This window comes from Mesocricetus auratus, unplaced genomic scaffold (assembly GCF_017639785.1).
Source record: "Mesocricetus auratus isolate SY011 unplaced genomic scaffold, BCM_Maur_2.0 Super-Scaffold_100011, whole genome shotgun sequence".
In the NCBI taxonomy this organism is placed as follows: Eukaryota; Metazoa; Chordata; class Mammalia; order Rodentia; family Cricetidae; genus Mesocricetus; species Mesocricetus auratus.
The window spans coordinates 35,330,269-35,356,779 of NW_024429195.1; the positions used below are offsets into that span (position 1 = coordinate 35,330,269).

Below are 26,511 nucleotides of genomic sequence, written 5' to 3' on the forward strand. Positions count from 1 at the left end.
TGTTTTAGGCAGTAGTTTCTCAGCACAAAGCATCCTTCCCAAGGGAGGCAGTGGGAGAGGGAATTAGAGCTAGGCTCCCTGTTCCTGTGCTCTACCCAGCCAATGTCTGTAATTTGTGGAGGTCGGTGCCCATCCTCCTTGGGCTCAGTTGTGTTGCTTCCTGCTTGACAGCTCCCAGCATCCTGTAGTGAAGATAGGAGGGAGTTCTCTAGAAGAATTGCTCCATGGTGGATTGACTTACTCACAGAAATTCTCAGGGCTAGCTTCTTGTATTTATCTAAAAGCTAACATGATTACCCCATACATTTAAACCGGCATGGAATGGTTGACTGTAGACTAAGAGATTATAGAGATCTCTAGGGTAGGGAACAAAGCAGTGAGAGCCTTTGAATTCATACCTTGTACATGGTTCTCAGTCTACCCCTTTCTAAATGGATAGAGAACTAGCCCTTATCTCAAAACAAAAATACGTTTTAAAAGGTTGTATATTTTGTGGTTAAATAAGAACTTTTTCTATATAAAAAAGAAAAAGTTCAGTAAAGGAAGCATTATTGGAAACTTCAGTACTGGGCATGGGTGCATACTTGAGGGTACTGTCACTCAGTTAGTCACCCAGAGCGATTGCAGACCTCCTGAGTCTCCTGTGGATGTGTTCACTAGTAGGAAGTACTGACCTGGATTGGGAGGGGTGTGTCGTCTGATTGTAGGTCATGGTACCTCAGCAATCAGTCGTATCCCTGAGTCTCAGTATCTGTGGTGGAAAGATAGTGTCGGCTACATTAGGACTGGATAAGGTGACTTAGCAACAGCATATTTGGTGTGCTGATCCCTCTGTTTGTAAATCCCTTGCTATGTTGGGATCTAAGTAGGAAAGCTAGCCGTGAGAATGACTATATGGGAATAGACCATCTTCTGCCATCCATGAGAATGACTATATGGGAATAGTGAGTCTTCTCCTAGGAGTTTAAACAGGATTGCTGCTGTCAGGCCATACATAGATAGATTGATGTTCAAATGCTGTTGGCTTAGCTTCTGCTTGGGACACATAGGGAATATGTCAAAGAACAAGAAAAACAGTTCTGTGGGTTGAGATGATTGAAGTCCTACTTGTCTATGCCCTTATGGTCTTGGGACTTTTCCAGTGACTGTTCCTATGGGGATTGGAGTGGGGTCAAGGGCTCACTGGACATGTATCCTGCACAGTTGTTCTTTCGCTCCAGTGCAGTAAGCTAGACCTTACCAAGAGCAGCCTCTCCTGTGAAGTGAACATCTAGTGTTCTGCCACAAACCACTCCACCCCTGCTTCTTGTCTTGGAAAGGTCTGCTGTACCAGTACAAGGGTAGAGTGATATCTGGCTCTAGAAATGTATAAATCCGCCCAGATGTGGAGTACCCCCAGTTCCCCTTGTGAGTCCCCTCCCCATTATATGTAGCTTGCTGAGCACATTTCAAACCAATATTTATCTTTGATGTTGGCTAGGGTCTGCCAGTACTAGAACAACATCTAAATATAGATGCATAAGCAGACTAAAGCATAGCATAGAACTTGGCAGTAGTTCATTTGGCCAGTGCTGCCTTACTTCTTTGATTTTCAATTGCGTCGCCACCACATTAAACTATACTCGTGCAAAGAGTGCTCAGCTCAGTTACTTGGTCCATGTCGGCACCCCATATATAGCCATGGTCAAAGTAGGCGATATGCCACAATCAGCTTCATGTAACATACTTAGTGGGCAGTTAGTCACCCTGGGAAGTACAGTCAGAAGGACAGTGGAAAGAGACGGTACAAGAGGATGCAGGCATGTGACCAGAGAGAGCTGTTCACCAGGGGCTCTAGCATCCTCGTCTTAGCCATTCTTGGTTGTGTGTGGTCGTGTGGTTGTGCGTGGAGGCAGGTGTCACACTCAGGCACTGTCTACATAGTTTTGTTTGTGTTTTTGAGAGAGGACTGGCAGCCCTGGGAATCTGTGTGTCGTCGTGTCCAGCTCTGGGATTATGAGCATGTGCCACCACACCCTTTTTCCCTGTACAGATACAGCTCTGGTCCTCATGTTTGCATGGCAAGCATTTTTGCCAACTCAGCCATCCACCCCTGATTCTTGTGTGCCAAGAATGAAGATGCTGTGGAAAATAAACAAGTGGACATTTCTAACCTATTAATTTCAAGGCAATTGAAAATACCAGCCAACCTCATCTGTTGGTGCCAATTTTGTTGGACATACTCTCTTCCAGCATTGGTGGTGCCAAGCTAATTGGGAATGTTAGCCAGGGCACCACAGCCCCCACAGTGTACAGAATTACTCTGGCAGGCAAACACGAGCCTGAATTAATTGGGATGCTTGTGAATTATGTGTGTAGAATTAGCCCAGAAGTGTTAAGTTCCTGAAGCAGAAGCCAGCCCTTGTAGAAAGTCCATCTTCCCACGTACTGAAGACAGCTGCTCGGAGGGTATTCAGTAGAGGAAAAGTACTTGAAAAAGTATTTTTTTACTGCTTTCAATCTTTCTGTTACATTCTTTGACAAATTAACACAAACAGTAACATGCTGTTTTTAAACACATTTTTAACTTTAAAAATTAGTCAAGTCCTATAAACAGAATCAAGTACTTTGTATGTACCTCCCTACCAGTTTTCAACCAGGGTGACACTCCTGTACATTGGCTTTTCTCCTGGAACTCTTCCCATTGTATATTCTCAGAGAGCTGGAAACCCATTTAGGGGTGGAGGGCCTGGGAAAAGCTGATTTGTGCTCAAATCTTGGAGTGGCATGCTAGAAAGTCTTAACCAAGTTGTGCAGTGCTTGTCTGTCCTGCCTGAGCCTCTGAGTTCCATCCTCAGGACTATAAAGAAAGGAAGATTTTGGTTTGGTCTAAATTGTAACTCTGTGGATGAAGTAATTATATTGCTGTGGAGGCAGTTTGGGTTAATCATTGTTGTCCAGAAGTTTGATTATGTTTTTAGCGTAGTAACTTTGGGGAGCCATTTTTTAAGGGTCTTCTACTTTATTGGACGGCTTTGCATGTGTGCAAGGACATACAAAAGCAGAACACCTGTTAGGTGAGGCGTGTGGTCTTCAGCCAGCATTTGTTCTGTGTGGTGCAGGGGTTACTGATAAAAGACAGGGCATCAATTGAATGAGTATGAGATTGTAGGACAGATGACCACAATAATGGCTTGCAGTAATCACAATTTTCAGTTTGTTGATTATTTTTGAGACAGAGACGCCTGTGTCCCAAGCTGATCTCAAATTTGTCTTTAAACTCCTGATCCCCCTGCCTTTGCGTCTGTGTGCCGGGACACGGGTGTGTGATCACGCCTTTATACATCAGACCCAGGTCTTTGTGCGTGATAGGTGAGCACTCTGCCAACTGGTGACATGCCAGCCCTACAGTCCCTGTCTGGTGTTCATGGACCCTAGAGTAGGGATTGGACAGGGCTCAGGGACTAGATAGTCAGTTCTGTGAAACCCTGGCTTCAGCTGCGAGAGCTCACTGACTGAGTGGAAGTCCTCCGAGTTCTCTGGTGTAGAGGCCATTGCTGGTTCTGGAATTCCTCACAGCATGGCAGTGTCAGGGTGGTCATAACTGCAGAGTGAATGCCCCTACAAAAAAGCAGATACTCCATTTGTCACCATCCCGGAAACCATGTGTGTCACTCACTCCTTTCCCTTGGTTCTAAGAGACATAGCCCGTGTGCACGTAAGGCCTGGAGATAGGGAGTGAAAACTTCGAGTCGTGATAGACACCACCAGATGTTTAGGCCCTCAGCTGTTAGATTTTGAACACATTTTTTTTCTACTCCCGCTTTTCTGTTGTATGTCCAGGAGAGAAGGAAGAACAGGAGAAAGGGATATAAGAAATGTAGTCAGAGAACCCACGAGGCAGGGAGGGCACCCCATGCAAGGTTCAGGCAAGAGGGAGAGGAAGAGGGAGGAGAGAGAAGGAATGGAGGGAGAGAGCGTGGGAAAATGAGGATTTGGTAAGAGGGCAGGATGAGGTCCTCGGCACATTTCAGCAGGAGTGTGCCTCAGTGGTTCTCGCCCCAGGAAGAAAGGCACTGAGCCTTTATGCTGGAGGTGTCACACCCCACCAGTGAGTGTCTGCCATTCCTGAGAGCGGGTGACTCGTCACAGTTCAGCAAAGTGTTCACCTTTTAGGGGATAAGGGAATAAGTGGCCTTTCTAAAGATATAAACTTATTCAATCAGCTTTTAGCTATAGATTAGAAAAATAGAAATATTTAAGTAGGCAGTAAAGGGGTAAGAGAAAAAATGTAATTTAATTCTTAAAATCTCCAAAATCTCCTCCATGTATAAATTATCCCCAAATTTCATTTTAAGATAAAGTGTGGAATAAGGCATCTGTACTCCTTGGGGGAACAATCTTTGTCCCTAGAGTGACCTACCCACCCTGAAAGTGTTTGCAGAAGTAGGTCCTGCTCTACTATGTACCTAGGCACCTCCTCGAACTCCCTTCTATCCCCATGCCTGTCCATGCTCGAACACTGTTCCAGGCCAGAAAAAGTTGCCAGTTAATTGCCATTCCAGTGAGAGCAGGAGCCCCAGAGAATGCAGTGGAGCATGCACACCACCACCAGGACTTGCAACCAAGAGAGAGGCGTGAGGGGAGGCAGACGCTGACCACGTGTCTTCAGTTCTGTTAGAAGGCTGTGGCTATCCTCCCTCAAGAGGGTGGGCTCCTTTCGAATGTGGAGGTAGAAATAAAGAGAAGCAATTGCTTTCCCAGTTCAGATGAGGTGTGCAGCCTAGACCACGTGAACCATGGCTTCCACGGATACGTGCAGCGCTGAGGGGGTGAGCTGAGGTTGTTTTTCTCCCATGAAGAGGAAAAGGGAGAAGGGATGGGACGTAAGGAATGGGAAGGTCTGAAGATGCCACGGACACAAGCCAGCTGTCTGGCAAGTGCAAGTCCTTTTCCTCGAGAGCAGTTTTGATCAGGAGTTTGTGAGGCGAGGGCAGCACCTTGGGCCCTGGTCAGAAAATAGTTCCCAGGGTGATAAACTGACACCACTGGACTAGAAGGGGCAGGCAGGAATCTTGGAACTTGGAAAAGGAAGGCTCCCAGGTTTGGACGTGAAACACCTCCAGGTTGGTCTGCACCCAGTTTGCACTCTCACATTCTGGTAAAGATTAGCACTGCCCTCGGATGAACTCGGGGAGAGCTGTGGAAACACGCATAGGTGCATACCGCAGCTTAGGAACGGAAGCAAGTCCGTGAACCCTGAAAGGCGGCCTTTCTTTTGGACTCCCAGGCTCTGGCAGAGAAGTCAGGTCAGAACATGGCAAGGGTTATTTCAGTTCATGTCAAAGTAGGTCAGTAGCCTCGTAGCCAGGTCTGCCTCAAAATGGCCAAGGGTGTGAGCTTGGCTACTCTTACTCATTTCTCCAGTTGGGATAAGCTTGTCATTCATTTTCTAGCAAGGACAGTACAGAACCTGTCTTCAAGTCTACTGCTCCAGAATGTGTGTGTTCAGTGTACCTGGTGCACCAAGCTACAGTCCTGGTCCTGCTGGGCCCCTGACTCTGTCCTGTGCACCAAACCATGGAGCCCAGCAGTGGTGACCGATCAGAACTAGGCCTGGTCACAGCTGTCCTGCTGACTGTGGTTTACCAGATTATTGATGAGGGCAGGAATAAAATAACTAAGATATTACCCACTTCTATATGCCATCATAGCAGAGAACTTTGCAATGGTTGACTTCAGCTACAGGGGGAAAATTTGCCTGGGCCAAGGAGGTTAATTGCTGCTATCCAAGTATAAGGACCTGAGTTCAACTACCCAAACCAAGTTAAAAACATGATGTACATAACTCCAGGAGTAAGGAGGCAGAGAGTTTAGCCAAGTCAGTGAGGTCTATACCCAGTGAGAAACTGTCTTTAGGGGGTGGACAGTACCTAAGGATCAACACCCAAGATTGACCTCCAAGTCTGTATTCACATTCACATATATGCAGATGTACATATATGCACACAAACACACAGAAACTATGTGTTCCAGGTGAAACGCCCAACAAACCTATGTACTTTAGTTAGATTTTGTGAGAAGAGAGAGCATGCCATAGCTTCTCTCTCAGAATACTATTAAATGTGAAAGCCGTGATCTGCACTATGTGAACCTTCACTGACTGGAACAGCTTCTACTGATTGAATTCATAGTATCCTTCCTGTCAAGTCATAGGAATCTTTGAGTCGTTTGTCTTAAGTGTCAGCTGGTCTTTTTGTCCTGTCTGTGACTGCCAACAGAAAACAGTAGTGGTGTATCTATAGATGAACCCAGGGTCCTCCTTGGCTTATAAATGTTCCCCAAACCTCGTGTATTCTGTGGAGGGGGAGGTCTTTTACAAATGGAATACATTTGCTGGTTTCTCTTTTTACTACTGCACTTTCCAACATTCTTACCTCACTTCTTATGCACAGTGTGGAGGCCAGGTTGGGGGACAGACCAGCTGGATGTGTGTGTGTCACTGCGTTTGGTCTCTTTTGGTCTCTAGGCCAATGTATTGCTGTATCTCCACTTCCTAACCTCTTACCTGGTGACCCCGTTTGGAGCAATAGCTTTTATGAATGTCAGTTTTTCTTTTCTTTCCAATACCTCTTTTGTATGAAGCCTGTCGTGCATGAATGTTTTCTTTTATTCAAAATCTTCGCTAGTGTCTGAAATAGTTTGATAGCCTGCCTGCTCTTGGATTTGCTTTATACTTGGGGACTTCTGACAGGCTTTGATTCTTTAACCCTGGAAGCTTAATTACCTGATCAAACTCAACAAATACTGTTTCTTAAATTCAGTTCCAAGCTCCAACCTACTCTGAATCTTTCTACATATTCCTGAGTTCTAGCTGCATCATAGCACATCTCAGGGGTTGTTATTAAAAGAGAGCTTGGCAGCTAGAGAGAGACAGCCCCCACACGGGATGCTTCCATCTGCCTTTAACTCCAGTTCCCAGGAGGTCTGATGCCCTCTTCTGGCCCTAACAAGAACTGCACTCACATACACAAGTCCACTCCCCCCCCCCCACACACAAACACATATAGTGTAAAAGGAAAATAAATAAGACAAAAAGTTTGGATACTATGTCTAAAGATGTCAGGCTCTGCTCTCTAGAGTTTTGAAGGATGCAGGATGCTTCCATCCCCAGATCTCCAGTGAGCACTGTAGCCACACCCCTTTGAAACGAGAATGCTAGCATCTGCTGTTGACAACTCTGCATTCCTGCTTATTTAAGTCATAGACAGTATGGCTTTTACATATTAAAGCAAATTGGCTTTCATTTACTGGCTGAAGTTCTGAGTACCAGAGATGGGTAATGGAAAGGAGAAGTGAGACACTAAAGGGGAGCCAAGGTTTGGGATGGATAACAGCTTCCTTGGCAGGGTGTGGCTTTCTGAGTTCAGAAGCAGAGGTAGAAGAAAGGTAGGTCTAGCCACTACTAAAATGAACACGCATTACTCATGTGGAGTAATCAGGCACTGGCCAGAATTAGGCAAATAGACACATACAGTCTTCCTGTGAATAAATCTACTACACCAACTTGAGCACTCAAGGTGACGGTGTGTGCCGGCACAATGATTTCGCTCTATCCATAATGAAAAGTCCTCTGCTTTTTATCTTCTGCCTGTCCATAGTTGAACCTGGATGTATTTTGAACCCTTGACAAAATGAACTTTGAATCTTAGGACCATCAGGGCTTCTGTCAGAGCCGGCGCCCTCTGGCTTGAGGAAGAGATGGATAGTTGGGGTATAAGCCGTGTGGTTTACACTGTTGTGTTTAGTCTGTCTACTCTAGTGCGTTTGTTTTTAATTACATGTCACCTAGAATATGTCCTCACAGTCTGTGCTCAGAGCCTGCTTACCAAACGGAGATGCTTAAATTGGCTTAGAAGAAAATTGCCAGGTGCGTGCTTTAGGAAGTAATTTGAGAGTTCCAGGCATATTCCTGGAGTCTGTGGACTTGATGAGAATGTTAGCTCTGCTGTGGATTTGTTAGTTAGTTAATACATGAGCTTGTTTGTTTTGTTTTAAATGGTCTTACGGCATAGCCCCAGCTGACCTCAGACTCAATATGTAAACCAGGCTGGTCCCAAATTTATGGTGATCATCTTGCCTGTGCCTCGTGAAGCTGGGATAGCATGTGTACACCACCATGCCAGGCTAGTGTGTTTGCTTCTCTGTTTTCATGATTGAGTAATAAAATAGTATGCATTGTAAGTGGAAATAGTGATCCTTCTCCTTAAATGTGACACTATGAGCCCCTGTGGGAGGGCAGCCTAGTAGTGAGGAAGGGTCACAAGTCCAAGGCCAGCTTGAGGAGCTATGGAAACCCTGTTTAGGATAAAATGGAGTGAGGGCATTAGAAGTGAGTGTGACAAATGTTTGCCTATCGTGTATGAGAACCTGGGTTCAGTTCCTAGGACAGAAGACAGATGATACCCTACATGTTTTTCTTTTTACATAAAAGAACTTGTGTGGCGGTCCTCCTTCTCCCTCTGCCTGTCAGCCATCAGTCTGAGAGGGGAAAGAGGCAGATGGGGCAACAGAGAGCTTTGTACATGGCTGATGAGCACGAAAAGAGACAGCCTCCAGGATCAGATTCCTGTGAATCAGTTCAATGTTATTCCAGAGTGTAAGGACTGTGTGGTATTGGGGAGCCTGGGGTCAAACCCTCATTCGCATTAAGTAGAACACTCTTGTCACAAGGCTTCGGATGTGGCAGTAGGGTCCTATAGCAGAGCTCCTAGTCTAAGTCTTCTTAGCAGGGATCTGTGCCAAGGGTCAAGCTAAAGATGAATCAGTCATCTGGCCTAGAGACAGCTTTAGATAAGGTCAGTCCTCCAGACCCAGGGACATTCTCCAGATAAGGGCAGGTAGAGAGCAGGAAGCCTTGCTGAGGAGGGAGGGAGTTCCCATGTTTTCGAGCTTAGAGGAAGCCGCCAGGCCATGGCAAACTACCAACCTCTAACCAGTTAGCAATGTATTCCAACAACTTGAAGCATATTCATAAGAAACTTTGAATAAATGCAGTGTGGGCATGGAGGGGCTGGGGTGTACATAGGCTTTCAACCAATGTCTAAGACTTCTTAGACATTGAAGTTCAAGTCCATATGCAGTGGTTGAGCTCTTTGGGCAAGAAAACAAATGTGGGCAGGATGATTCAAAGGCTTGTGGCCAGTATTTAGAGATCCGTAAACGAACAGCTCACTCATTGTAATGTGTATCAAGGGGTTTGAGCCACCATGACAGACGAGACAAGAAACACTCGCCTGATGTTCAGCTGCGGGAACAGGTCCTTGGGGTGTGTGAGGACTCCTGAGAAAGGCCAGACCACTTGCAAAGTGGTGATCCTGGGCTCTGTCAGAAAGTCACATGCTCATCCTTCACTGCCGCATTGTCCTGTGTCAGAAAGGGCCTTCTGGTGCTGTCAACTAAAACCCTGTTAGAAATGCAAGTCCAAAGGGCTCTGGGCCTCGGTGGCAAATTTCTGTGACTTTTGTGTTTCGGGCGAGGCTTCCCCATGGGATGCTTTAGGTTCAATGAGGGTCCCTCCATAGATGCCTTCTTGTGGTTTTAGTTCAAACTATAATTTTCAGCAACTATTTAGAATATTTCATTTTCTTATAGTAATGGCTTTTTTTAATTGCATTTATTTGGAAGTGTCACAGCAAACCCCTATTCATTTGTACAATAATTTTTAAAGTTTTTAAATGAATGAATCGACAAGTCTAATGATAATAATAAACAGGAAAACTAAGAGTGCAATGTGCTGGGTGCCTTTCTGCTAGATAATAACACCAGCCTCATCTCTGTGTCCTTCCAGGGAAAGAGGAACAGTGGCTTCAGACAGTGTTTCTTTGGGAACCAGAAGCATTGTAAGATGACAAAACTCTGTCCCGCCATGGGCTACACCTTCAGGCTTGCTGCTCGGAATGACATCGGCACCAGGTATGGCGTCTCATCTTCTTCTAACCCTTAAGCCTTCAAGGCATGATTCTGGCTGTCTCTCACATTGCCTGGAGGTTTAAGGATGCCGCCTCCACACTGAGTGACTCTGAGAGGAAGTTCTGAGAAGGGCGAAGGCTTCCGAGGTGACAGGCCACTCTGGCTTTTACTCAGCCCCACTAGATGTCCCTCCTGGGGACCAAGAGGAAGATGGCATCGGAGCTTTGTAAAGGAAGCCTTCCTCTTGGGCATCAACCCTCCACCTCCCTACCCCCACCCCTCGCCCCCTACCCCCCCCCCCACACACCTATTCCTTGTCCGTATCACTTTTAATGCGCCTGTCCTCCAGGTCTTTCCTTTTCTTTTGTGTGACTGTTGCTGATACAAAGCGCTGCTGAGTGACCATTATCATCAAGTTATAGAATCGGGGAAAGCCAGGCTGCCTCATCTGCAGGAGGAAGGGGAGAAGGGGGGCTAACCAAGGAGCCCAGTGACTAAGAGGCTTGAACTAAGGCCATGTCTCTGTTCTTTCTGGGTAACTCTTGATGAAAGAAAAAAAATCATCTCATTTTATGGCAAATCTTCGAGACTAAGTACTTAGCGTCCCCAGCCTGGCAAACCCTCCATAACAGCAGAGTTTTAAAACGGCCCCCAGTGCCTAGAAAGCAGTATAGCTTAAGCATTTTCTAATTGGGAAAGTTGCAATGATACAAGTTTCTGTGGTTCAGGAATCTCTAAGTGAATTAAAGCACCACAGGCTTGGAAAACTGTAAAACTCATCTTCCTTCAGCAACGTGACTTGTTTGTACACAAATTCATCTGAAGTCTCTTGGTAGCCACTACTCTTACCTTGAAAGAAATGCTCTGCTTTTGAGGGCAATAAAACCGTAAGCCTGTTTTCTTACAGCTGAAGTGCTTGTCAAATGCCGGCTATAGGGGCACAGTAGGACAATAGAAAAGCTACGGTGCAAATGTCCTGTGTACAGGATCCTTTCCCACCACACGCCAGTGGGGCAGGGTAGAGGCATACCCTCCCTCCTTGAAAATGCCAGGGCTCCCGACACGACTCTCAGATGTCGCCTGTGTTCATCTCTCTGCAGCGGTTACAGCCAGGAGGTCGTGTGCTACACACTGGGGAACATCCCACAGATGCCTTCAGCACCCAGACTCGTCCGAGCTGGTGTCACCTGGATCACACTGCAGTGGACCAGGCCCGAAGGCTGCTCGCCTGAGGAAGTCATTACCTACACCCTGGACATTCAGGAAGATGGAAACGTGGGTCTTGCAGACTCTACACCTTACTACCCAAATTCAAGGACACTCTTGGTTTCCACCACTGCCATCATTGCTGTGCACGGCAAGCTATCCTTCCCCAGCTCAGCAAATGGCTGCGGGACCTTTTAGCCAGAGCCATCCAGTGGCCCAGATGTAATCAACCAGCAAACCTTTTTAAACCATCCCTCAAAATCACCCAGAAACCTAACAAATGTTCACAGCTAAGGAAGCCTACAAGGCACAGCCTTCCCCTTGCCTTAGAGGACTACAGTGCCCCCTCAACTGTGCCTCACATTACCCCAGTGTTCTATGACCACTGCCACAGAGCCCATGCCACCTAGACACCCTCTTGCAGAGGGACCACAGCCCTCCTAATGCCCACCCCCAACTGGCCCTGTGTGTTTGGGTTTTGTCACTGTCCTTGTCCCTTATACCGCTGTACCCTGGCCTTGTGGTCTTGCATTTCCTGTGTCCTTGTGAGCGAGCTCCTTGAAGATACCTGTCTCGCTTTCCTGGTTTCCTTTGGGTCTCTTACATCTCAACAAATATCCTACTAGGCTAGTCCTTGCCTGACCACACTGGAACATCTTTGTCATGTAGAGCTCTCTGCAGAGGTCCCATAGTTTATGTGGAATGTGTGGCTGTGGGCATTTGAAATATGGCTGCTGACTGAAGGAGCAGAGTTTTTAATTGTGTTAAGTTTGAGTTCCAAGAGCCACATGTGGCTACTGTACTTCACCAACCCATGCTGCTATGACAACATCCCAGAAGCTCCACCAGCCAGCCGCTTGCCTTCATAGCCCATAACACCACACGGCATGCCTTCCGTGCGTGTAGACTTCTTTTTCTCATTGTCTTCTTTAGCTGACATGGGAGCATCTTGTGGACAGACCAGGCTCTGTATGCCTTTAGCAGGGATGATCTCTTGGGCCTGAAGGGAGCCTGAGGCACAGAGGAATGGAAGGAGGGAGGGAGGGAGGGAGGGAGGGAGGGAGGGAGGGAGGGAGGGAGGGAGGGAGGGAGGGAGGGAGGATGGGGAGCATAGGAACTCAGTTCATTCCTCTACAACAGTAAGGACTACCATTGAAGGAAGATGTCCTTGGCCAGCCAAGCTGTGCTTTCTCTCTTAGCCAGAAGAGAGCACTGTGAACTCAGGAGCCTTGCCTACCCGCTATTGCACAGCCCCTTTGCAGTGTCAGCCTTCCAACCAACAGGCTTTTCTCATACCAATTAATTGTTAAATAACAATGTTTAAAGTGCTTACCGCTTTGTCATAATCATAATACAGGTGGTCAGAGCCAGGCTACACTGCAGTGTGACAAACGAGACCTGGATTTAAGCTGTCCACGGCACCATGGGCCCCTGATACTCACTTTTCCATGGCTGCCAACCTCCGGGCTCCCTGGTGGCGATAGGAAGCCACACTAAAAAACCCTGGGTCTTTCAGAATTTGAGACCCATATGATATGATGATGATGTCTCTGTCTGGCTTTGCCTTTTCAGGATAGTCATTTCCACCCCAAGTACAGTGGAGAAGATCTAACCTGTACGGTGAAAAATCTCAAAAGAAGCACACAGTACAAATTCAGGGTGAGTCTCATGGGCTCGGTGATGACCCTGCCATCTTAGTGTTTCTCCAGTTACACTTCCAGTGGAGTCTGCTGGCCAAAACGGCACTAAAATGGATGGCCCCTGCAAAGGAGCACGCACACTTTCCAGCAACACCATACTTTAAGTTGAAAATCTAGTTTCTAGACAGAAAACCATCCAAGAGGTTTGGCTGTTATGAGGGCAGGTGCTAACCTGTCACTGTGTGTCCCTGCGCTCACTGGTGACTCCGTCCCTGTGCTGCTTGTCATCACATGCTGGCTTTCAGATGCCCTCTGCTCTCCTTGCCTGGTTTAGTCTTCTCCCTCTACCCCATACCTTCCTCTGCTTAAGCCAGTGGTTCTCAGCCTACCTAATGCTGCGACCCTTAATACAGTTCCTCATCTGGTGGGGACCCCAAACCACAAAATTATGTCATTGCTACTTCACAACTGTATGAATCACAGTTACTTCATAACTGTTATGAATCATAATGTGAATGTTTGCTATGCAGGATGTCTGATATGCAACCCCTGTGAAAAGTTTGTTCGACCCACAGGTCGAGAAACGCTGGCTTATGAACAGCCACTGCTAACTGTTACAGTAGGGATCTGTGTCATGACTACAAACGTGAACGCTGCTTTGCATGGCTCATGCAGTGATTCCTTCTAGCACACAGCATCTTCTGTGGGTTCTGTGCACGGCACCCCATTTCCTCCCATGCCCTGAGGATTCTCTGCCCTTGCTTCTCTAATTTTAGGGCTAAGTAATTTAATTTGGCATGCAGTCACTCCAGTATTTGTCAAATTATCAAGTGGAATGTTGTGACTGACTATTTGAGGAATATAATTGTTTTTGGTATGCTAAAAATACCAGTGTTGGCTCCCAAAGCATAGCTGTACTGCTGATATTCTCCAGCAGGTGGCACTGTCTGAAACGTTCATAAGTAAAGTTTTTGTCTGGTTTATCCATGTTTTCTTTTCATCAAACAGCACAGAATAGGTGGGGACATACTGATTTTATATATGCTGTCCCCGCAGCCTCCTCTTCGTCCTCTTGTACTGAAACATGGCCTTGCTCTGTATTCCAGGATTGCCTGGAACTTTATATAACTTAGAATGGTTTCAAACTAACCGCTAACTTGCCTCAGCCTGCCTTGTGCTAGGATCCCAGGCATGTACCGTTACCTCAGGCTTATATTTCTTCTTGTAAGGATGTACAAATATCCTTAGCCTACACCTGCCTTCAAGTTCTATTTTCATTGTTAGTAACCAAACATAAGCAGAAGAAGTGATCACAAACCCTTGAATGGACAGACTGTAGAAAGAAAACACGTGACGTGACGGGTGCCTGTACATCAGTCTGCACATCTGAGCTTGCGGCGTTACACTGTCGGCTGAACTGTAGCCTGTAACTTACTGTGCTGCTCTTCTCTTGGTCCTGTCTCAGCTGACTGCTTCTAATATGGAAGGGAGGAGCTGCCCCAGTGAAGTCCTGGTTTGCACAACCAGTCCTGACAGACCTGGACCTCCGACCAGACCCCTCATTAAAGGACCCGTCACATCTCATGGCTTCAGTGTCAAGTGGGGTACGTCTTCCGCTACAGTATCTCATTTATTCTTATATTACACTTTTCCTCCTTTTAAATGAATTGTTGATTCGAGCCTGAGAATTCATGATTAGATAGTTTACTCTTTAGTGACTCACCTTAAAAAATTTAACAGAAAACTATTTGAAATTAATATTGAGAATGGATTGTAAATTTAGATAGATAATTTTTAAACAAAATGTTTAAGTTGTAAAACAGGAAAAATTTTGTTTTGTGTTGTTTATTGTGTAGCCACCACTAGGCGGAGGTAATTTGGGAGGACATTGTGGTTCGTCTCTGCAGTGTGGGTCATTTCAGGGACATGCATATTAATTACTGCATGGCTGTAACATTTGTGATTACATGTAAAGCGGTTAAGACGTGTGCTTTATACTAATGTCATGTAAGAATATGTGTAAACAGGAAGTGAAAGACAAAACAGACAGATTGAGAGTTCTAAAGGTACTATGTGTGGGGTGCACTTTGAAGTGTGGACCATCGCTGAGACTAAGCTCTAAATGCTGTCTGGAATTACCAGAGAATTCTGGAGGACAAGTATGGCTAAGAGGAAGAACTCTGGGCTGCTTTGTGGGTCCTTCCTCCTGGGATCCTGCTCCCTGTGAACTCTCCTCATTCCTCTCAGCTCTATGCTGGGTTTGTCCTAAGCATCACTGTTTCAATGTTATTGTGGAAGTATGGAAGTGCAAAGATCGGGAAAGTGAGCTTCTTGAAGCCGTGTGAGCAAAGTCTCCCCTGTGACCAAGGATGCAGAGGGGGCGGGCCGCTGTCCAACATGAATTCTTCACAGTTTGGCAGTTATTCTGCCTTGTGATTTTATACTCAGAAAAAAGAAAATCCCCTGCAGGCAGCGTCTGTGACCATTTATCTGGGGTGACATAGGGGCTCTGGTAGCTGACAGAGCCCCCCTCCAACACTGCCTGGACACATGTCCATCAAAGCTCTGGGGCTGAATCTTCTTCCCTGAGTGGGGATGTGACGTTCACTCGGTAGAGAGTGTGATGGAGTGAATTTATTCCATTCCAATGTTTTATTTATTTGTAAATGCATTTTCTCTCCTCTCCCCTTCTCATTCTTCAAAAGAGTCCAGTTGCTCATAAAATATATGAAGTAAATATAATAAGGCAAAATAAATATCTGAACATTTCAGCTTTGCAAAAAAATACCAGTCCTTGAAGAGCCACTTCAGAATTCTCCAGAGTAAAGTCATTTTTATGGAAATCATTCTACTTGTCAAGTTTTGTGCATGTTTCATTAAATAAATGCTAGCTCTGACATTCCATTCTGCGTTTCAACAACCTTAAATAGAAGCCTGATAAAATTCACAGTTCTTGACACTGAGGAGCCAGTGGGGGAGGGGGAGAGGACACACACTCATCCCTGTAATCTCAGTACTGAGATGGGGTACTGAGGCATGAGAATTGCCAAAACTCTGAGGCCAGTCTGAAGTATGAGATAATGTCTCAAGAAAAAAAAAAAGTTAAAGGGGCAGGGTCATGAAAATAAATGAATTGTGCCTTCTGGTCCTGTCCAGACTGAAGGCCATGTAATAGTAAGTGCATTTGTTCTCTGTGCTCTCCTCACTAACAACATTTGCCTACTCTCCAGATGCTCCAAAGGACAGCGGTGGCTCAGAGATCCTTAAGTATCTGCTGGAGATCACAGATGGAACTTCTGAAGGTGACACTGGAAACTTTTATACAATGCATTCACACCCCTGAGTTCTTGTCCTGATGTGGTTAGACCCTTTGTAGTCGCAGCAGCCGGCAGCCATTAGTTCCAGTGGTAGAGTGAAGCCATGCCAAGCATGTGCATATCTGTCTGTCTGTCTGTCTGTCCGTCCGTCTATCTGTCATCTCCCCTCCTTCCCTCCCCCCCCCTCCCCCTCTCTCACTAGAGTTTGGTCTTGAGTTGTTTTTTTTTCTTTCTTTCTTTCAAGCCCCTAACCTGCCACACTTCTGGAAATTGTGGGCAGGGGTTTGGGAGCAGTCTCCCTGGCATCCTGCCATGTCCAGTGACAGCCGAGTCAGCGTGTGGTCAGTGACAGGCATCAGGCTTTCCAACATCTGGCCTCCATTGTGACTCTGGAGTCAGAGTTCTCATCAGCAGTCCCACTACGAGGATTAAAATGGGGCCATGGGGCTTGCCACTAAGTCTAGTGACCTGAGGTCAGTCCCTGGAACCCATAAAAGATGGATATCGAGAACCAACTCCACAGAGTTGTCCTCTGAGCAGCGCCCCATATGGGCTGTGACATACATGGGTGTGTGCATGTACCCCTACCACACACAGTGTAGTAGTAAGAATTTAAGTGGGACAATTATAAGAAAAGAAGTCTTAGAAGCACCTAGAAATGCTCTTGCCTTTCTCTCTAATAACTCATTGGGCTTCAATAGAAAAATATATAGTTGTCAAAAGTTTAAAATATAACCTAATTTACCAATAAGGCTGCTGTGACCATTAGTTTTTTAAAGTATGCATACCTGTGACAAAAGACAGAACCCAGAGTCACTGGGGACAAGTGTCTCTCTTGGCTTGGTTCTGTACACCACATTCACCTGGAGTTGGGGTTTTTTTATTGTTGTTGTTGTTATTGTTTTAAGCCCATCAAGTACTATTTTAATCTAAAAATAGAAATTCTTGGAGATGGGCAGAACTGTTCTTAAGATGAAATCAGTTTGTGCACTAAAGCGCTTCCTCGGGGTTTACGTGAGACTGGGAGAGAGGTCAGCATCCGCCAGTTGCTTATTGAAAAAGTATGTCTCCATTGTCCTGGCTCCCTCAGGCACTGAGTCAATGCAAGAGTGGCTGCTATTTTACAGTAACAGTGACAGCTGACCAGTACATGGGGGCAATTCATAGAATCTTTTCATTTTTCATTACCCCAGTTGTCACTCAGTATAGGGTATCTGCCCCATAAATGGAGCACTGCTGTCTAAATTCCCAGTTCCCATGGAGCTTTATCCTAAGTCTAACCTGACAAGGCCAAGTGCCACAGGAAGGGATGAAAGTCTAACGTGACGGGCAACTAAGAGATTTGTGGAAGTTACTTTATAAAACACCATAGACTAGTATGAGCATGTCTTCCCTAAATCAGCTCGTGGAGTAAAAGGCTTGTGTAGAGTGGTCAACTGGAAGCCACATTAGTGGAAACAAAACAGAGAGAAGATAGCTCAGCATCCTGATGCTAAGGCAGGTAGTGATGGGATAGCTTCCAGGTGCTTCTCCCCAGTGGGCATCAGCCTAAAGGACACCCTTCAGCCACCCCATCTGCACAGGGACAGCGTAAGTCACTCAAGTGTTTCACCTCTGATTTCTCACCATCGGCACATCTTCATAAGTGGGCTCCTTGAAGACAACAGGCCTTTACCAAAAGCTCTTGGTCTGTAAAGGTACAGTTTGACTGACTGCCACCTTCAGCAGCACCCAGACTTTCTGGAAACTTGTGCCATGTGGACAGCACCTGCATAGCTGGCTGTACGGCCTCCTCATCATGCCATTTTACAGCTGTTCAATGCTATCTTTGTACCCTTCTGTGCCAGCTCCCATGTCATATGACTTCCCACAGCCCAACCTCAGAGTCAGCAATGTCACAGTGGTCATAAAAATTGGCCATGTATATGTTAGTGTCAGGTGATCTGGGCTTCTGCGGAAGCCGCTTGGGGTTTTTGTCTCAGATACTGTGTCTAACAGGAACTGTTGCTGTTACAGCAGACTTAAACTCACACACATCTCATTTTACAGCTGGGCAGTGGGAAGTGGCCTACAGTGGGTCTGCTACGGAGTATGTCTTCACCCACTTGAAGCCAGGCACTTTGTACAAACTGCGAGTATGCTGCATCAGCACCGGCGGGCACAGTCAGGTTGGTTAATCAGTGTGTGACAGCAGGCGTCTTGATAAAATTGTCAAATGCCATGGCAGTAACCGCAGAATATATGTTGCAGTTTTAAATGTATCTTGTTGATGCTGCCTGCCTTAGTGTCATGTCTGGATATGAAAATCGTGTTTGGACTTACACTTGCAGGACAGAAACAATAGGCCCAAATGATTCTCTGATGTGTTCAGGCCATTTGTCACTGATTTCTCACTCGGATAACTTTGAGGTAGTTACATCTGGGAGATGAAATTGGTTAGGATTTCAGGGAGGGAAAAATGTAGACTTTAGCATCAAGACCCGCACGGCTGTGCTGGTCCTTTACTGCCACCTGCTGGGGGAATATTGTGAAAACTATAAATCTGATGCTAGAGCTAATGGTACTTCTGCTGTTGGGTAATTTCCAGGGTAGGTCTGCAGGCAGCAGCCATGTATGACTGTAGATCACGCAGGTGACATATCAGGAAACTCAGTTTCTACCACACACAGTGCTCAGGTCAATACAATCTAATAAATGCATGCAAAGTACTCTTGAAATAAAAGTGTGGGTGCAATGTTGACATTAATGAAAGAGGCATCATGATAAAAGTATTTTCACTGTAGATGGTTTGAAGCCATTAATGATAAGAAAGAGAAATGGTACCTAGTCACCCAGTAACAGTTTGATTATTAAGTATAAGGCTTGCCCTCAACATTTTCCTGAATTTTACACACATGCATACACAAACACGGGTGGGGGGAGGGAGGGAGGGAGAGAGAGAGAGAGAGAGTGAGAGAGAGAGAGAGAGAGAGGGAGGGAGAGAGAGAGAGAGGGAGAGGGAGAGAGAGTCCATGCATAGCATAGGAGTTCCTCTGTGTCTAGAGTTCCAGTCTAGACAGACCCCTCCTGTGGGATAAAAGTCCAGTTAGAACTCAATTCTGCGGTGCTGGGGCTGCCCGGAATGCCTCTGCTGGAGTATAACCAGACCAAAGGCATAGCACCTCAGTGGTACCTCCCATGTGAGGGGCAGTTCGAGGCAGCATATGTGTTACTTAAAGACATAGGGTCCGTTTCCCATACACCACTGTTCTGGAAGGAACTGGAGCAGTCTGGCTTCACCCTGTCTCCTCCGTTCTTGTAAGATGGTAAGCTGTCATACCACCAGCCTTGCACAGGCAGATCCCACAAAAGGGAGGCAGAGTTATTTTAGCATTTACAGAACTACTGTAAAAGTCAGACTTGGTAGACAAGTGCTCGCTTTGACCCTCCTCGGCCATTTCTGGGACTGGCTGGCCATTTAGGGTAACGTTCTTAATTTTATCCAGATGCTGTTTTGTGTTCTCTTATAATCTCATGAGGGTCTTTCTAACATTGATGTAAAGGAAAATAAGTGTGCTTAGGGTGGTCAAGACTCCATCCTAGTAATCTGACGTCAGGGTGAGCCACTCTTGTTATAACCGGCATTGTGTGCAATGAGTACCCACACGTAACACATGAGACAGGCGTGGACCCTCCTGAAGAGCTTAATGCTTGACAGGCCCACCCGCACAGCTAGTGTATATTCCCTTTTGGTCCCATTTACAGTTGTGGGATTGAACTAGCCTGGTGGATGAGGTGTGAGCAGTTGACAGTAACTAAGCAATCGTCTTTCCGGTGTTTCTCCCACAGTGTTCTGAAAGTCTCCCTGTTCGCACACTAAGCCTTGCACCGGGTCAGTGCCGACCTCCGAGGGTTTTGGGTAGACCAAAGCACAAAGAAGTCCACTTAGAGTGGGGTGAGTGAATGAATCTGTACGTTGGCATCACCCAGGACAGTGGGAGATAAAGGCACAGTGCCTTGTCACTCGGCTGCAGGGCTTCCTTCGAAAGCCGTGTCACCCTGTTGGCATATCTGTGTTCTCCTTAACCTGGGCACCTTGGTCCCCTCACCCCTCACCCCCCACCCTTCTGCTCCTGCTCCCACTCTGGGGTGCTGCATGTGCTGCTGTTACTCACCTTTCAGAGGTCACATTTCTAGAGGAAATTCCAGACTAGCCTGCCTTCTCCAGGGTTTGTTCAGTATGTGAAGAAAACGTGCAAAATTTAGAGATTAAACCAAGAAATGGTTCAGAAAGTAGCATCAAATTCCTTGGCGGCGGGCCCTGATATTTTCCTAGCATGCCTTCCGCTATTTCCAGAGTGCACATTGTGAGTGTAAATGTGTAGACCATTAGCAGACATCTGGTCACCACTTATGTTAGAATTATGCATAAAATATTAGGCCAGCTTGGGGTCGTGTCGACTTAGCATGACATCTAACATTAAAGAGAATTTTTCCCCTTCTCGCTGTTGAATGTGAAGGTTTGCCTAGTGCTCCTGTTATTCCTGGATTCCTTTTCATATAAGCAAACATGTTAAATGCATTTGCTTTGGATAGTTTGGACCATTCAGGAGCTTTTTCAGGGTTTTGATTGGGAGACTGCTCTTGTAGTAGAAACTCAACGGACACACTACCTACATTTTTCGAAAAATAGAAAATCAAATGTAACTCAGTCAACCTGAAGGGGTGACTCAGTGGTTAAGAGCACTTGTTGCTATTGCAGAGGACCTGGGTTCCACTCCCAGCACCCACACAGTGTCTCACAGCCACAAGTTTGAGAGGTTTCACTGCCCTCTCTGGCCTCTACACATGGTGCATACTCATAAATGCAGGCCCAAACATGTGGACACACGCGCTTGCACAGACACAAATAAAAAGAAATCCAAAAAATGCTCAAAGATGAAAACATTTTTGCATCCTCAGATGTCCCTGCATCTGAAACTGGCTGTGAGGTGTCCGAGTACAGCGTAGAGATGACGGAACCTGAGGATGTAGCTTCAGAGGTATACCACGGACCTGAGCTGGAGTGCACTGTCGGCAACCTGCTTCCTGGAACTGTGTATCGCTTCCGAGTGCGAGCTCTCAATGATGGAGGGGTGAGTGTAAGGCTGCCCCCATAACTGGAGCACAGGTGCCTCTTCAGCCCCCTGAAGTTTCTCTCGAGTGTGTGCCCCACGCTGAGAGTAGCTACACTGTATAGAAGATCCTATTTGAGAAGTGATGCTGTCAGTTCCTATAATTTCTTTCCATGAAGATTGTGTGTGTGTGTGTTTTAATAATTCATGAATAGAAGATTTCTCATTCTCTCAGCAACTTTATCAGCTGTAGGAATTAGTCCTAGTAAAAGTTCTCTAGGGGAGTTGGGCAAACTGAGGAGAGCATTTGCACACACTGAGTTAGAGCCCAAAACCTCCATCTTAAAAATCTGGGAATATGGGAACACACTTGTAATCTCAGCACTGGCAAGGTAGAAACGGGGAACCCTGAGGTTTGCGCAGCCAGCCAGCCTCGCCTTCTTAGTGAGGTCCAGCCCTGTCTCAGAAAACCCAGTCCTCCACACCTACACATATGTACATGTACTGGACACGCACGAATGTACACACACCCAGAAAGTATTATAGCATATTGTCTATGCTGCAAGTTGCTTAGCTCTAGACACATGGGGTGGGGCCTGAGGAGGAGGCAGCTTTTACTAGTTCTGTTTTTGTTTTTGTTGTTGTTGTTTTATTTGGTCCTCTAAAAACTACAATCCTTTTCCTCCTGCTGTCTCATTCATCTGGTATTGGGGGGTCAGAAGTCTACATTAGATCTGCAGAAGGATTATTCGTTTTTTCTTTGAAGTGTTAGAGTGATGTGGATTTTAAGAGACATGCAGGAGGTTGGAATGAGTAGGTAGCCCACAAAGAATATCAGAGATGAGCAGAAATGTAAAAGAATAAGCTAATGCCAAAGGCCCCAAAGCCTCAGTGGTATGTATAGATGAGTTCCATGTAAAGTTGCATTTCGTTGACTGATAAAACTTATTTTAAAAGAAAAAAGAATGATTGATAATGTGTTGATCATTGACAATGTAAAGACAAGACATGTCACCTGAGACCAAGGACATTCCGGAAAAAAAAGTTATAGCAGTGTTTCTCTTCAGAATGAAAATACAAGTAATTATCTGGGCATGGTAGGCATACCTATTAATCCTAGCATTCAGGAACGTGAGGCAGAAACATCATGGGTTCAAGGCTAACCTCAGCTGCATGACAGTATCTTGTCTCAAAAAGGAGGGCAGATTCCAGCCACCATTACAAATAACACTAGGTGATACTTTTATTCAGTTATATTTGGGCTTTTCTTTAACTATAAGATGGTATGTCCACACACATGCAGAGACCATCCTCACATGCAAACATATGTGTTCTCTTGCAGTACGGCCCCTACTCTGATGTGTCAGAAATCACGACCGCCGCAGGACCCCCTGGGCAGTGCAGAGCACCATGTGTTTCCTTCACGCCTGATGGATGCGTCTTGGTGGGTTGGGAGGTGAGTCCGGTACATGCTGTCCCTCAGTTTCCACGGCTCCTACCTTCACCCAAAACACTAAGTTGACAGTCGGTCGCATCACTTCCAGTTGTGGAAGAGGTCAGAGTTGAAAGGAAGCCGAGTGTCACCCTTTCCTTTATGTGTCTTGGACAACGCTGGAGTGTGTTGCCCTCCTCTCAGTGAAATGACTAATGACAAGCATGTGTCCCACAGAGCCCTGAGAGCCCGGGTGCGGACATCTCTGAGTACAGGTTGGAATGGGGAGAAGACGAAGAATCCTTAGAACTCGTTTACCGTGGTCCAGACACCTGCTTTGAGATACAAGACCTGTTGCCTGCTGCGCAGTACTGCTGCAGACTGCAGGTAGGTGAATACGCACACACCGTTCCCAGAGACAGGCATTCCGAGCCCAAGGCTGGGGAAGAGGGATCACAAGGAGAAATAATCCTCTGTGGACTGCGGGATGGCTCCTTTGGAATGGTGCTTACCACACAGACGTGAGGACAAATCTTCCGAAAGTGTAGCTGCAGGCAGAGTGAGTGCTGGGAATCAAACCTTGGTCCTCTGGAAAAGTGCCCAGTACTCTTGACACCACACTCAGCCACAGAGCCATCTCCCCAGCCCTGGGCTGCCTATTGTTATAAGAAAGTTGTCAAGTATTGTAGCCTTTGAAAGAAAGCCATACTTTAAAACACTTATGGACCATGCCTTCTGTATCAGGTTCTGTTGAGTTGTCAGAGGCATTACATTGAACCAGGCATGCAAATAAATAAGCACCCTCTGTCTAGTGTTAAGAGTGATGATGGCATAGAACGCTCAGCGAGGGCCTGCAGAGAGCGTCTGAGATGCCAGGATCTGGGAGAAAGGCCTCTGGACATAAGAAGCCACAAGGGCATAGGTCCTGAGGGGGATGTCGTGAGGGCCATCAAGGAGGTCGGCAGAGCCAATGAAAGTAACAACAGTGAATGTTGAAGTGCTAATGGGTGCTTTTGGTATGCAGTAACGAGCCTCAAGTAGGGTAAAGGGCTGCCATCTTTATCCCGAGTAAGATGGAGGCCATCAAAGGATTCATGCTCAAAGTCCTGTTGTTCTTCCAGAGAACCCAGGTTCGATTCCCAGCACCCATGTCGGGTTGCTCACACCCACCCACCCAGCTCCAGGACATCCAACTCCCTTCTCTGGCTACGTTTGTCCCCTGTACACATGTGCCATCCACTCAGATACATACACCTAAATAAAAAGGAAATTTAAAAACAAAGTAAGTCCTGGCTGGCGTGTTATCATGTGGGCGCAGACTCGGGCTCTCACATTAGCCAGAGAAGAGGGGATTGGCTAGGGTGACTTCAGCTGTTCTGACGGGTAGGACAGGGGTGACTGGGACATAGGTGGGAGGATGAGGAAGATGACAGGAAATGCAGAATGCAGTAGAACCGAGGGACCTGCGAGGTTCACAAGCAGTAGGGTACACATGCCACCCTAGTCATCAGGGCAGAGGTGGAGCCCACTCAAGAGTGACCCCTGACCCCCACATGCAAATGCATGCAGACATGCACCTGCATACACAGACACCAAAAAGATTAGCATTTGCTAATATGGAGGCGCTGGCATGTGCTGATGGTGTGCTGTGACTTGTCTACACTCTTCTGTTTCCCAGGCCTTTAATCCAGCAGGGGCAGGGCCATATAGCGAGCTTGTCCATTGCCAGACACCTGCCTCAGCCCCCGACCCTGTCTCCACGCTATGTGTCCTGGAGGAGGAGCCCCTCGGTGCCCACCTGGACTCGCCCTCTGTGTGCCTTGTACTGAACTGGGAAGAGCCGTGCAATAATGGATCTGAAATCATTGCTTACAACATCGATCTTGGAGACACGTGCATTACTGTGGGCAATACTACCACACGTGTGATAAAGGATCTCCTTCCAGAAACTACATACCGGTGAGTGCAAAAACCTTGTGTAAAAAAAACTGGTCCACAGTGCCAGTGCCAGGGCTGAAAATCCTTCCAGAGACCACGTACTTGTGAATATAAAAAACTGATGTTAAAAAAAAACTGGCCCGCAGTGTCACTCTGGGACTGAAAATCCCTATAAGTTGTTACGTTCTAGCCATTCCTCTTTAACATATTTAAAAGTACTAAATGAAATATAGCTTAAAAGCTTGTATTGCTTTCTACCCACAGTAAGTGATAAATTCCTACAATTCCTAGCTTCTGAGGGAGAATTTCAAGTCAAACATTTGAAATCACTTTCCGCTCCCGTACCCTTGGTTTTCCCTTTTTATTCGTGTATTTTCTCTGTGATTCATCTGGCTCCATCCATAGTGACATTCCTGACAACCTTCAAGCAAGACACCCTCATCCTGTTGACTTCCCCAGAGCAGACACTGAGGTCACAGAGCACTCGTGATACACAATTCGTTCAGGATTCCACAGTAGGGCAGAGGAAAGTGACATCACATGCCACCCTGTAAGATCAGCTGACTTGAGTAATCTCTTCTCCCTCTGGGTTCCTCATGGGAGGACCCTTCTGCCTGCCACTGTTTCTCCTGCCTAGCCCTTAAGACTTTCAAAACACTTAGCACTCTCTCCAAGTCACCATAACTCAGGGAATAGGAAAGCTTGCAGCCCTCAGAACATCTCTGGGCGAGATCCAGGAAGGATGTCTGAATATCAAGTGTACCCAGCAGGGCTCCTGCTTCAGACGCTGGTTATCCTGGGTGGGGGAAGGACAGCTCAGGCTCAGGTACTGGTTGTCTTCTGGCCGGGGCTTCTCTGTGTCCCAGGCAGGCGTCTAGTCAGGAGTAAATAAGTGGGCCCTGAAGGCTTAAAATTGAGCCAACAGTGGCGCTGCAGGTGTCCAACAATCCGTTCATGTCAAAATCCCCTTCCATCGAAACGCATGGTTCCTGGGGGCTGGGGATGGTAGAGGGCTAGCGGGATTGCTGCCTTAGCAAACCTGCCATCTCCTTCATGTGTCCTGCAGTGCTTTCTCATTCTCTAGTCTTGAGTTTGTGAGCACATGTATGCATGCACGTGTGGGTACACTTGTGTGTGTACATTGTATGTGTGCATACATAGTGTGTGTGTGTGTGTGTGTGTGTACATGTATGTGCATGAGTGTGTGTGCTCATAGAAACCAGAGGGATCTTCCATGCTGTTCTTCCTCCAATGGTCCCACGTTGGTTTTTTTCAGTTTGGTTGTTTTTCTTTGTTGTTTTGGTTTTAGTTTGAGACTATGTAGTCCTGGCTGGCCTGGAACTCAGTATGCAGGCCTGCTGGCCTTGAATTCAGAGAGCCACCTCCTGCCTCTGCCTCACAGTGCTGGCTCCTCCCCCAGCCTGGGGCTGGCTGCTTATTCTCCTCCTGACCAGTGAATCCAAGACCACTAGTATCTCTACCTCCTCTGCTTTGCTGGGATGACAAGGCATTACCAGACACTAGGCTTTTTTACATGAGTTCTGAGACTTGAACTCAGTTCCTGATGCTTGTAGGGCAACCCATTTGCTGAGTAAGCTCTCTCCCCAGCCCTACACTCTCCTCTTTATCCTCAGAGGCTAAAGAAGGAGGGAGCTCAGCACTGCGAGGTCCTGGGGTTTCATATTATCCATCTCCCTTTTCCCAAGTACCTCTTTTCTGAGTAACTAAAAAATCGGTTTTGCTTTTCAGAACAGCAACAGAATTTTCCTTGTTTGTTTTATACACGTTCATTGTGTTGAGCACCCTCTTGGCCACAGTGTGCCTGGCAGGTTAAGAGAGCAGTGAAGATTCAAAGGACACTATGGCTGCTGAGATGCTCAGCTGGTAAAGACGCTTGCCACTGGAGCACATTTGGATGCTGTGTATAGAAGTCT

At 46.5% G+C, this 26,511-nt stretch overlaps 1 protein-coding gene across 5 annotated transcripts in view; it reads left to right on the plus strand.

Moving 5' to 3' along the window:
- The window catches only part of Fndc3b (fibronectin type III domain containing 3B), a 284,468-nt gene that overhangs the window by 221,430 nt on the left and 36,527 nt on the right, over positions 1 to 26,511 (plus strand). For all 5 annotated transcript variants that reach the window (XM_021226947.2, XM_005069755.4, XM_013113104.3 and 2 more), the window contains 11 exons: positions 9,830 to 9,954; positions 11,052 to 11,226; positions 12,730 to 12,816; positions 14,263 to 14,401; positions 16,028 to 16,099; positions 18,164 to 18,282; positions 19,943 to 20,048; positions 21,056 to 21,228; positions 22,550 to 22,663; positions 22,877 to 23,026; positions 24,318 to 24,598. In XM_021226947.2, the coding sequence (XP_021082606.1) occupies positions 9,830 to 9,954; positions 11,052 to 11,226; positions 12,730 to 12,816; positions 14,263 to 14,401; positions 16,028 to 16,099; positions 18,164 to 18,282; positions 19,943 to 20,048; positions 21,056 to 21,228; positions 22,550 to 22,663; positions 22,877 to 23,026; positions 24,318 to 24,598 (1,541 nt within the window). The remainder of the gene's footprint in view (positions 1 to 9,829; positions 9,955 to 11,051; positions 11,227 to 12,729; positions 12,817 to 14,262; positions 14,402 to 16,027; positions 16,100 to 18,163; positions 18,283 to 19,942; positions 20,049 to 21,055; positions 21,229 to 22,549; positions 22,664 to 22,876; positions 23,027 to 24,317; positions 24,599 to 26,511) is intronic.